General features: G+C 39.5%; 1 protein-coding gene and 1 long non-coding RNA gene across 2 annotated transcripts in view; both read left to right on the top strand.

The window, feature by feature from the left end:
- Nucleotides 1-2,185, top strand: part of LOC134676194 (Kv channel-interacting protein 1) — a 53,906-nt gene extending 51,721 nt beyond the window's left edge. The window contains exons 4-5 of the mRNA XM_063534523.1: nt 311-520; nt 2,027-2,185. Coding sequence (XP_063390593.1) covers nt 311-520; nt 2,027-2,155 — 339 coding nt within the window. The 3' untranslated portion in view covers nt 2,156-2,185. The remainder of the gene's footprint in view (nt 1-310; nt 521-2,026) is intronic.
- Nucleotides 2,186-2,735: 550 nt separating this feature from the next.
- LOC134676134 (uncharacterized) lies at nt 2,736-12,367 on the top strand. Its single transcript, XR_010099877.1, has 2 exons — nt 2,736-2,770; nt 3,600-12,367. It is a non-coding gene; the product is annotated as an uncharacterized LOC134676134 (long non-coding RNA).
- The last annotated feature ends 723 nt before the right edge of the window (nt 12,368-13,090 follow it).

The following is a 13,090-nucleotide window of genomic DNA, read 5'->3' as shown; positions in this document are numbered from 1 at the left end:
AGAATTAATCAGCCAAGGAACGGCTTAGAATTTTTTATGAGGAAAAAATTGTTTTAGGTACCTACATGGTTTTGTGCGCGAAAGTGAGGTCCAGCCAGAGCGCATTAGTTATTATACAGCCTACATATTCGTGCAAACGAGAGTTCAAATGTTTACGCTCGATCGTGATCTTCGTTATCAGTTCCCGTATTTCGCACATCGCATAGCCTGTCGTGGGCGTAGGTTCACGTGATAGATTTCAACGAGAGGACAAAACTAATTATTACCCAACTTTTAATTGCCACAGTAACTTATCCATTATTGTCCACAGGAGCTCCTAGTAACCCTATCGACGCTCCTCCGGGGCTCCGTCTACGAGCGGCTCCGCTGGGCCTTCCGTCTGTACGACGTGGACGGCGATGGCGCCATCACTCGCGGCGAGCTGGCTGAAGTCGTGGTAGCCGTGCATGAGTTGCTGGGGCGTCGGGCGCCGCCCGGGTCGCCTCATGCGAGACTGGACGACGCTAAGGCTAATGAACAGGTATTATAATGATGGTGCCATCACGCGCGGCGAGCTGGCTAAAGTCGTGGTAGCCGTGCATGAGTTGCTGGGGCGTCAGGCGCCGCCCGGGTCGCCTCATGCGAGACTGGACGACGCTAAGGCTAATGAACAGGTATAATGCCATCACGCGCGGGGAGCTAGCTGAGGCCGTGGTAGTGTTTCATGAGTTGCTGGGGCGTCGGGCGCCACCGGGGTCGCCTCATGCGAGACTGGACGACGTTAAGGCTAATGAACAAGTATGGTGATATTAGTGCCATCACACGCGGGGAGCTAGCTGAAGCCGTGGTAGCCGTGCGCGCATGAGTTGCTGGGGCGTCGGGCAACGCCCGGGTCGCCTTATGCGAGACTGGACGATGCTAAGGGTAATGAACAGGTATGGTGCTATTAGTACCATCACACGCGGGGAGCTAGCTGAAGTCGTGGTAACCGTGCGCGCATGAGTTGCTGGAGCGTCGGGCGCCGCCGGTGTCGCCTTATGCGAGACTGGACGACGCTAAGGCTAATGAACAGGTACTATCACCTCATGCGAGACTGGACGACATCTAAGGCTAATGAAGAGGTATTATCACCTCATGCGAGAGTAAGTAACAATAGCACCGGTAACAAGTTGTCTGATTTAATGACGTAATTATTTAATTAATTAATTTTACTTTGAATATCTAGTTAAAAATGTACCTAATAAACTTGTTGACTCTTATATATAACAATTTAAGCTGATCTCACAATAAACTGTCTTGCTAAGAGCATAGTAAACTAACGTTAAACTATGTAGCTTGAAGAAAGCAGCCGACTGGAAAATGGCGGACTTTATATTCGCGCTTGACTGGGCTGGGCATTCTTTATGTAAACTTGAGGATAGTTAAGTAACTAATACCTAAGTAATTTTTGATGTCTTCACATTGGCTAACAGATTACAATAATATTAATATTACCTAGTGGTAATTTCTCGATGGTAGCATGTCGGTGTACCTACCCTGATTTTACTTATCTTCTTTTAGAAATAACAAGGTGTATTGGGGTAACTTTGGAAGTGAGGTAATATTGAAAATGCAAAATATAATAAAATACACAAATAACAGTTGATTTCCTGTGTGTTCTGGATTAGCGAAGCTCAACTAAAATTTCTTTATAGTATTAGAGGGGGCTTATATTATATCTATCTATATATACGCCCTTAGGGTCTCCCCAGATATATCGACGCGCATTCGGCAAAAGCCGATAGGAAAACGCTTTTTGTCCACGCAATAAGAGCGAAAAACCCGTCGACGACGTGTCGGCAGGCGCCGGCCGATGCAAACCGAGCCAAACGACGACATTTTCGCTCTTATTGCGTTGACATAAAGCTTTTTCCTATCGGATTTTGCCGATTCCGCGTCGACATGTGGGGAAACCCTTACGCATCTATGACAAAGTTTTCAGTCACACATTTTTGACCTAGAATTTGTAAAATAACGGAATTTACAAAACCCTTTATACCTTTTCCAGGTCGACCGAGTGTTCCACAAGCTAGACTTGAATCAGGACGGCGTGATCACCATCGAGGAGTTCCTCGAGTCCTGCCTCAAGGACGACGTGATCATGCGGTCACTGCAGATGTTCGACACGGCGCTATGACGGCAGACCGACACGCACGCGCGCTCCGACTTCAGGTCAGTTCCAGGACTTCCACGTCCTGTCTCAAGGACGATGTGATCATGCGGTCACTGCAGATGTTCGACACGGCGCTATGACGGCAGACCGACACGCACGCGCGCTCCGACTTCAGGTCAGTTCCAGGACTTCCACGTCCTGTCTCAAGGACGACGTGATCATGCGGTCACTGCAGATGTTCGACACGGCGCTATGACGGCAGACCGACACGTACGCGCGCTCCGACTTCAGGTCAGTTCCAGGACTTCCACGTCCTGCCTCAAGGACGACGTGATCATGCGGTCACTGCAGATGTTCGACACGGCGCTATGGCGGCAGACCGACACGCACGCGCGCTCCGACTTCAGGTCAGTTCCAGGACTTCCACTTCCTGTGTCAAGGACGACGTGATCATGCGGTCACTGCAGATGTTCGACACGGCGCTATGACGGCAGACCGACACGCACGCGCGCTCCGACTTCAGGTCAGTTCCAGGACTTCCACGTCCTGTCTCAAGGACGATGTGATCATGTGGTCACTGCAGATGTTCGACACGGTGCTATGACGGCAGACCGACACGCACGCGCGCTCCGACTTCAGGTCAGTTCCAGGACTTCCACGTCCTGTCTCAAGGACGATGTGATCATGTGGTCACTGCAGATGTTCGACATGGCGCTATGACGACAGACCGACACGTACGCGCGCTCCGACTTCAGGTCAGTTCCAGGACTTCCACGTCCTGTCTCAAGGACGATGTGATCATGTGGTCACTGCAGATGTTCGACACGGCGCTATGACGACAGACCGACACGTACGCGTGCTCCGACTTCAGGTCAGTTCCAGGACTTCCACGTCCTGTCTCAAGGACGATGTGATCATGTGGTCACTGCAGATGTTCGACACGGCGCTATGACGACAGACCGACACGTACGCGTGCTCCGACTTCAGGTCAGTTCCAGGACTTCCACGTCCTGTCTCAAGGACGATGTGATCATGTGGTCACTGCAGATGTTCGACACGGCGCTATGACGACAGACCGACACGTACGCGTGCTCCGACTTCAGGTCAGTTCCAGGACTTCCACGTCCTGTCTCAAGGACGATGTGATCATGTGGTCACTGCAGATGTTCGACACGGCGCTATGACGACAGACCGACACGTACGCGCGCTCCGACTTCAGGTCAGTTCCAGGACTTCCACGTCCTGTCTCAATGACGATGTAATCATGTGGTCACTGCAGATGTTCGACACGGCGCTATGACGGCAGACCGACACGCACGCGCGCTCCGACTTCAAGTCTTGACTTCTTGACTTGGAGAATACCTTTGAATTTGTCAAGACAATGGTCTACAACTCTATAGATAATAAACGCCCCATAATATAAAATCTACTGGAGACAGTAGTTTAACCTGGAAACACCATGTTCCAGGACGGAATCCAAGCGTCCGCTGGCCCGGCACGTGTGCCGCTGCACGCGCGCGCCGCTGCACGCGGCCGCCGCGGCGTGCTGGTCGCGCGCACGCGCGCTCGCGCGCCACCTGGCTGCACTCCAGCACCTGTACCACGTCTGGCGACCCAGGATTAACGCCAAGCTGTTTCTGGCCTTCTAAGCGGTCGCTCCCTCACTGCGCTGCAGCACTTATACCACGAAAGTTTAAAACCCATATTAAACTATTTCTGTCCTTATAAGGGTGGAGTTGTCGCTCGAGCGGAGCGTGCGGTGCAGCGTTTAGCGATCCAGCTGGCTTAGCCAAGGTGGCAATCGCTATCGCTTCAACGACGAAACGTTTTGTATCTCTCTATCACTCTTCCATATTAGTGGGACAGTGACAGTTCCGTTTCGATCGCTACGTAGCGTAAGCGATTGGCATGTTGACTACGCGGCCAGGCTTAATACCAAGCAGTTTGTTGCCTTGTCTTGCTGCTTTATTTGGTTTATGAAAGATTCAAATTCAATATAATTATATACACGGTCAATATACACGGAGTGTACAACGTACGTGGTCTTACGCGGTTCAACAAATGCAAACGTACACATCAGTGCACGCTGCTCTGACGCTTGACGCTCCGCTACGCTCGCCTTGAGGCCACTTTTCTAAGTTACGTCGCTTCTTTCGTGTCCACAAATAAACGGTTTAGCATGCTGTTACATTGCTACTATTTTTGTTTTTACCTACATTCTGATTCTATCTATCTCAGATACTAAAATGACCAGTCAGTCTACTAATTGTAGTGCATAATTATTTTCCATCGTATTTTCACGGAAACTTACGAACGTGCCTTGCTATCAGCCAGTCTCCGTACAGAAAGTACCGAGGTTGACTGAAGTAGCACGACAAACACGAACGTTTCCGAGAAAATACGATGGAAAACATTTATGCACTACATCTGTAGCTTGCTGCAGAAAAACGTGCGTCCGATTCTGTTCAACAACTTGTTATAGTTTTGATCTACTTTTTTGTGTATTGTATTCTGATTCGACTTTTAAGAGGGCTCACGCTAGTGCATGCGAAAAGAAGTGAAAGTCATGCGAGAGATACGCGACAATCACCAAAACGATAGGCAAGGTTGTGTCAAAACCAGAACATACTTTTAGTGAGGTTAATAAAAAACAACTCAACAATTCGACACTACTTTGAAAAAATCTCGTATCTCACTGTTATGTATAGTTTGTTTTTTTAGCACTAGAAAGAACTTCGCAGAAGTAAGGTTGTGGTTCCTAATCCGACAATTATAGCGGTAATAATTTGAAGTAAATTATAAGTATTTACCATGCTACATTAGATAATTCAATAACTATTAACAATTAAAGAGCCTGATAAAAACTGCACGCTTGCTTCTGTGGAGTTCTTTCTAATGCTAAAAAAAACGAACTATAAGACATTCTAGTCCTTATTTTCAACCTATTTTCATTTCTTGTCTGACCAAAATAGTACAGCATTCTTACTAAGCAGAAAAAACAGAGTAATGCCTCATGTTTGGGGGTTTAAAAATATTAATTTTAGGAAAGCGCGCGTAAAATAGTAATATTAAGGTTTATTGAATTATTATTTTTTAAGTCGTTAATATTTATTTATCCGAAATGTTTTATATTTAGTTTGAAATTAATAGTGACAAGTATTAGTGAGTTGGATTAGCAATATTGAGTATTTTATAGATAATTCGAATACCCATAGAAATATGTTGAAAAACTGACCGCGATATATTTTAGTCAAACATAAATGCCATACTAGTTAATAACATAGTACAGAATCCTTAGTATTTAGGGACTAGTGAAACTTAATCGAAGTAGGCATAAAATTAATACTTGGATTAATTTATTATTTCAGTAGGAATGATATTTTATTTTTATAGGAATTACAACATGTTACGTTTACCCCAAAATTAAAGTAATCGAGTTTCGGAGCCGCGACCGAGAGAGGGCGTAAGTAACTCAACTATACTTGGTCAAGCAGATCTTGTCAGTAGATAAAGGTGGCAAATTTGAAAAATGTAGGCACGAAGGGAAATCGCTTCATAGAAAATTTGAATTTCGCGCCTTTTTCTACTGACAAGATTTGCTTGACCATCTATATTTACCTCGCTTTCGAAAGAGATAGACGAGTTTATGGCGAGATGGGGGCTGTTTTTGGGACATATCCCGTCTCACTCTCACTTGTAACTGCGTCCATCTCGGCCAGCCGACGGCCGCCGAGCCACCAGCAACAGGGTAGAGCTCCAAAGAGCAACTGGGTACCGCTTATAGTCTAGCAAACCAATTTTAACAGTTTTTTAACTTCTAGCCGCCCATACGTCAAACCTTGCCAAGCAAAATGAATTTTTATTTAGTCAACACAAAGTTCAAATTAGAATGGAACAGGAGACCTTTTTATAGGTCTCTGGGCGGCTAGAGGTTAAAGGCGACAAAGTAAAATGTTGGCGCGAATAGTCGAAATTCCAGTCGGTTGAACTTCAAAATGGCGAAGTAATCTTGAAAGGCGTTTATTTCTGTGGTAAACACCCGGCAACCCATAGTGGCTTTTTGTAAAATCCAGCTGTCACTTTACTAAAAGCAATTTTAAACAAACATACCGAACAACTTTCTCAACGAGCATTTTAGAATTGGCCGTCATCAAAAATGGACGCCATTTTGAAAAGATGTCATTTTAAAGTAGACACATAGTCTAATAAAACATGGTCTTCTCTTCCCAGAGTGACACAGGCCTACGTCACACTAACATGGCCGCTATATATAGCGCTATCGCATATTATCATATAGCGCTGTCGCATGATGACGTAGTCTTGTGTCAGTCAGGTGACCTAGAAAAGACGGGAAGAGAGTACCAGGCGGAGTATATTATTATACCATGAGTAGACAAATAAAAAAGTTGGTAATCAAACTTAAAAGGTGAAAGCTTTTATTAAATTTTTATTTGCGCCTTTTCATTTTACTGAGAAATTGGTTTGCCAGACTATATTTTACTAAAATTTACAAAATTTTTGGATGTGCTTACCACGAGAACTATATTTTTGAAAAGTGAATCATTTTAAATTGCGTTCAGGCTTCTGTCCAATTTCATAAGAGTTTTTAACAGTTGAATTAAAATGGGAGCACTGCCTCTTGTATTTTAAATGAATTAATGATATTATTAGTGACTTACTGCAACTACTTAAATATACACTGACACACCGATGTTTTTAACTAAAATTAACTATTTAAAAATATATATTGTATTATATAATGTTATTGTATTGTATCTTGTCTTTGAAATTTCATTTCACATGACACATTCTTATTAATCACCGTCATTAAACGGTTGGATTTGTCGTAGCTAAATAAAATATGACTTTTTATCCTTTTTATGAATAATCTCAAAACATGCATTGTAAGTGCCTATGAAGGAATTACAAAAGAAATCACAAAATTAGAGTTAGACCATGAAATGTCTGCAGCGATTTCGATAGCCCACGCAGTGTAAGTGTTATTTATATATACGTCATAATTTCACAGAAGTTTGACGTTGAAAATAACAGAAGTTGCACCGCGTGGGCTATCAAAATCGCTCCGACTTTTCATGGTCTACCTAACCCTAGTATATTTCAATATTCTGTTGTTTATGGGTTCTACAAACGTCGCCGATAAACGCATGCGATTTTTGATACATTGCAGCATTTGATTGGTCGATTGAATTCGTCACTCCTTCTTAGTCAGCGATTATCTAAAATCGCAAGTTATTTGTTGCGGGGCCTCTGAAGTTAGTTAGGGTAAAGCGGGCATTACATTATACAATTTGTAGTGCGCTAGCTGAGTTAGCGCACTAATTTAGTATAGTGTAAAGACAGTTAGCCAGTTAGAGACCCAATCTAGTGCAATCGCATGTGCTCTGCCGCACTAACGCTATCTAGCGCACTAGATCGCATAGTGTAAATGGTTTTAGCGCGCTCAGCGCTTACTGTGTAAGGTCAGTTGTCGGCACGCCACCGACGCACTCGAACACGCGTATGATGGATGTTTTATTGTTTTAGTTATTGCATTTCAGTTCAAAATGACGCAGCCGCAGACTAGGGAATAGGAAGTACCTACTGCTAAAATCTTCTTCTTCAATCATGAACTTTATAAAGACATGCCATTTTTATGGGATAAAAAACATAAAGATTACAAATACAAAGACATTAGAAATTATGGTAACAAAGTGCTTCTCGAAATGTACAAAGAATTCGACTGAAACGCGACCTTCGACCGAAACGCGACGTTCGATTCGAACGATGATCACTGCTGAAATGAAAATAAGACACTAACTAGCGTCGCTAGCTAGTGTAGTGTAATGAACAAGCTCTTTTTTATCTCGCCGAGCAACACTTAATTAGCGCTCTGCAAATTGTATAATGTAATGCCCGCTTAAGAGAAATAATGATTTAGAAAAAAATAAGTACCTATTGCAATTTTTAATAAAACAACTTGTAAGTTGCGAATAAATATTTCTAATCGTTTTCTAAAATGTTACGAAATTAAATGCTTATTTTATCCTAAACTGTAAATCGTAATTAGATTCCAAAAAAACTAAGATAATGTTGCCACTGCAATAATTTGTTTGTAAAATAGTAAATTCCTTTTTATGAATAAACACGCTAAGATAATTTATTTATTGGTAATTTTACTCCTATTATTTAAAAAAAAGTACTTTATCTTACTTATTTTTACATAAATACGAGACGCGCTAGTAAAAAGTGGCAACATTTTTTGCAATCTAATTATGATTTTCAGTTTAGAAATAATAAACCATGTTATTCTTTCTCTAACTGACATAATAGTACCTATAATTATATAAGTTTTAAAATTTTAATATATGTTGATATTGCCATGTAAAAGTCTAAACAAGTGTATCAAGACTATTATTTACTAAATATCAATAATAATTTTAAACATCAAGCAATCGTAAAGTAATAATATGCAAATTTAATCATATCAGTCGTATTTTGGCTTTTTAGGTGTATTTTAACATGTTTTATGGTGGAATAAATGGGTATGACTGGTAGGATTCTAAAAAGTATGCCTCGGGAGCTCAAAACTAGCACATGATGACGAATAATCATATACAAAATGATGAATAATTAGTTTACGATTGACAATGTTATCTAAATAATTGATACGTTTTAAGAATTATAATTTGCATTTATACGTATTTACACTTAAAAAAATTGATATTATTTACAACAATCGGGATAAGTGCGACTGTGGGGTTATTGCGTCTATTTGAAACATATTTAAACAGCGGAATTACAAGAGCTCCCGTCATGAGTTACTTGGAAATAACACGTAAGATTAAGGGCGTTCAGACTAGTCGTTTTCGAGAAAAACGAAATAGACTCAATAGGTAATCCCATAGTTGAAATTAACCCATATACTTGCTAACCTTGTTATAAACATAACTATGGAATTGATTTGGGAATTTAATTGTGACAGAAGTTTATTAGGAATTGTTATATCGACCTTAATGACCGACACAAATATTGTATCCGCAAAAACTTTCGATCATATATATAAATAAAGCCAGTAATATATCATCATTGTCAAGAGGGCGCTGTTATTCTCACTGTATAGTGTGAAAAAAATAGTTCCAGTGAAATTCCGCAACATGGCGCGTGATCATATATTCCTGGTCAGGCTTTACCTACACACATAAGAATTAGAAGCAATTCATATTCTGTATTGCATTTTGAATATTTTAGCGCAGAAGTTCCTAAGTTAAATATAACTTAAGGTATAGTTTGTTTTACACTAATTTATGACTTTTTGAGCATCTTACAGACTTACGGGCATGAAAAGTATAATCGGTAAAGTCAATCGGTGCAAATGCATAGTTAAAACATAGAGGTCACCTTACGGGTATCATGCAATGTGCACTTATGATATCGACCGAACTGTGCTGTTCGAAGAAATCTAATAATTATATTTTATAATGCCGATAACTGGTGCTCGTAAGTCTATGTAAGCATTTTATATTTCAATATAAAAATGTATCTTTGCAATTATTTTTCTGTATTTTCACATGTCACGAAGTCACAGAACGACGTATCTTTTCTTACATTAAAAGCATTTCTGATATCTTTAGTGTAGTAGAGTTACAAATTATCTTATGAATAGTTGAAATTGATCTATTGGTATTATTAATAAATCAAGAATTGTTGACTGATTTGACAATTTGTAGATGTGAACAGTTTCTATAGGACAATATGATTTTCGGTTCGGCTTTTCGGTAACTATATATAGCATGTTTGTTTTATATTGTGGATGTAAGCGTCTTGGCCGTTCATATATATATCGATGACGACTGTACCTGTACCAGCGTTGGTATGTAAGTAATATGTATATTCAAAACTATTATTGTCTCTTCTAAAGATCAGTGTTCAATGTCTGAACGCAAAAGTCTTCCGATTTGGTTAGATTTGTATTGGGAATGAAAGACAAAGCATATATTACTGAATCGCGATTAGAAAGGGATTGAGATAGCTGTCAATCCATATTGATTTTGACGTAAGTGTATGGAAATCTGTTATTTCTAATCCCTTTCTGATCGCGGCATGATAATATCAGGCAGGGTAGTCGCGGCTATGGAAAATAATCAGTAAAAATACATTCGGGGCAGATAAAAAAGTGCAAGGTGCATAGGGATAACTTCGGCAATGCGGTAATTTTGAATTTCGCTAAATTCTCCTTAAATAGAAGCACTTCATTGGCAATACTCACGCTACTACAACGCTTGTAATTGCTTGCAATAGTAGAAAGTTCTTCTAGTTAAAGATATTAGCGATTTTCGAAATTATCCCACTTTCGAAGTTACCCCACAGCACCTTATCTTCAGAGGAATTACCTCATTCGTTACACTTGCCCCCACTTACCTTACATTTGGGAATTAAATAATCTGAGAGTTACCGAAAAGTCGTACCTTCTGTAGTAATAATTAAATTAATTAAATAAGTATATATTTAGACGACAGTTTTCATTACTATCAGTGTTGACGACATTGGTAATGTATGAGTAGCGTGATATGATGTGAAAAGTGTGTGTTATATGCATTTTAGAAAATTGAAGGAATGGAAAGATTCACACGCTTCTGGCAGGCCTCGGTAGCTCGGTTGATTGGTCGCGAGCTCGAGTCACGCCAGAAGCTGTGAATTTTGAAATTTTAGCTTATATTTTTTTGAAAATGTTAGGTTTGGGGCAAGGCAACTTCGGAGAGGATGAAATATTTAAAAATTATTTGACCTTGTGAACTGAGAGGCCGATTGGGGTACAGTTTTAGTGAAAATTATTATATAGTTTATATTTAAATTTATTACCGTGTCAAAATTATGTGTGTCGATGGATTTCCATAGAGTTGAGAATGAATTTTTGTCGTTTTTGCCCCATGGCATAATTAGGAATGCTCCTTTGCCGCGTAAAACCTTTCAGAATAAACAATTTATAAGAGAATTATTTACTATTATTTATTATTTAGTATTATTTACCTATGTAATTTATGAATGAAACAATCGGATTGTTATTTCTATTTATTATTGAAATATTACACACATTTCACATGATTTTACTCAATAGTATAGTGATTTTGTTCTATTCACATATATAAGTATTATTTACTTATAGCATAGCGCGTAATGTAGGACTTTTAGGGTCCATTTTGATTTGAAATACGAATAGCTATAGAATTGCTAAAAAATATAAGTATGAGTTAATGTTAAAGTAATGCTTTTAAATTTTATTTACCTTTACTATTGTTTCATAAATATTTGTTAGTGTGGGGTAAGTGCGACTTTTCTCGAATTACAACGAGATATTAAAAGTTAGAGCGACTCATGATGGTCTATGATGGGAACTATTTCCTTGCCCGTGTTTTCAAAAAGCGTCAATAGTAAAAGAGCAATTTAAAAAGTCGCAATTACCCCAAGCCATCACGTAAATCATCATTAAATTGTTTTTAATGTTATTACCTAACTCGAACTGGTTGTACCTATATGTTTTGTATAAATTCCATGGGAATCGAATGCTCTTTGATCTTGGATGAATATATTATACTTAGACGTGACGTAGGTATAGTTATCGGCAGGGAAGTTGTGGTCCGTGATTATACTGAGGTAAGACGGTCTTTAACATGTTATGTGCGTGACCTCAACTCTAGTGCCGCTGCCGATACCTGAGGGTCGACCGACAACATCGAAAAATCGAGAAACGTTATCTGCCCCGCTCTCGCTTAAATATTCAAGAGCGATAGAGAGGCAGATAACAAAATTCCAATGTTTGTTTTCACAGTTGAAGAATCGTGAAGATTACTCTTCAAATGTGTATGTCTAATAAGTATAGTTCTTTCGTCTCTCAAACAATAATATTAAAAAAATAATGTTTTCTAGAGTGATTTGGAAAATTTTAAATGAAAGTTTTAATGCCTTTTATAGAGTGAGAATGGAATGAATCTTACAGTGTCCGCCGGGATATCCGGTCAAGCAAGTCTGTCAGTAGAAAAAGGCGCGAAATTCAAATTTTATATGGTACATTGGTACATTAACCCTTGGCGCATACATTTTTTAAATTTGCCGCTTTTTTCACTGACTGAAATGGCTTGACAGAGTATAAGTACCTACTTACTGTAAATAATTACTTATAAATTTGTCACTGTGTCGAGACGTCCACGTTACTCTGATAGTAAACAGTTCTTCATGTTTCACGAGTGTTTCATTTCAACCAACTGTGGCTTTCCATCACAGAAGGGTCCGTATGCTTCAAGTGCAATAACGTCCATTTTATCAGAGATTCCAACAGAAATTCTCATAGAAAGGTCCTTCAAATATCAAATATCAACATTTATTCAGCAAACAGGCCACAAGGGCACTTTTACACGTCAACATTGAATTTACATAAAAGCAAAAATAATAACATCAACAATTTTATAAAATAAAACTAACAATTCAATCTAACGTATTACAATAAGAATCCTTTTCTAAAGGAAAGCCACAATTTACTACCCAGTCTTCCTGTTTTTGTACTAAAATGTAAAATCAGTCGGACAAACTAATTACACATTTCCTTCCTAAGAAAAAGACTTACCAAGGCTTCCGACGTGTCGGAAGCCGGTGTTGCTCGAAGTACCAAGGTATCTAAATGCCTGGAAGATGGCCTTTTGGCCATTCCCTACGGTTTTTTGTACATATGTAACTTTGTTAAACGTTAAATACGGTATATGGGCATTTCCATTTAAAGTTGTACCCTCGAGTTTTTCGCATGTCCCCTTACATTTTTTGCGTTTTACTCTTAAGACGAATTTTTTAACTAGGCAAATGATGATTTTTATTGAAATATATTATATAGACACATCATTTATTAAGTTTAATGCACAATAAATCACTTTTTTCTTACTTAAAATCAGGTTTTTAAATATGATAAAATCA

The sequence above is a fragment of the Cydia fagiglandana genome, chromosome 24 (assembly GCF_963556715.1).
Source record: "Cydia fagiglandana chromosome 24, ilCydFagi1.1, whole genome shotgun sequence".
Classification (NCBI taxonomy): domain Eukaryota; kingdom Metazoa; phylum Arthropoda; class Insecta; order Lepidoptera; family Tortricidae; genus Cydia; species Cydia fagiglandana.
The sequence above is the reverse complement of the archived record's forward strand: the minus strand, read 5'-3'. Positions and strand labels throughout refer to the sequence as shown.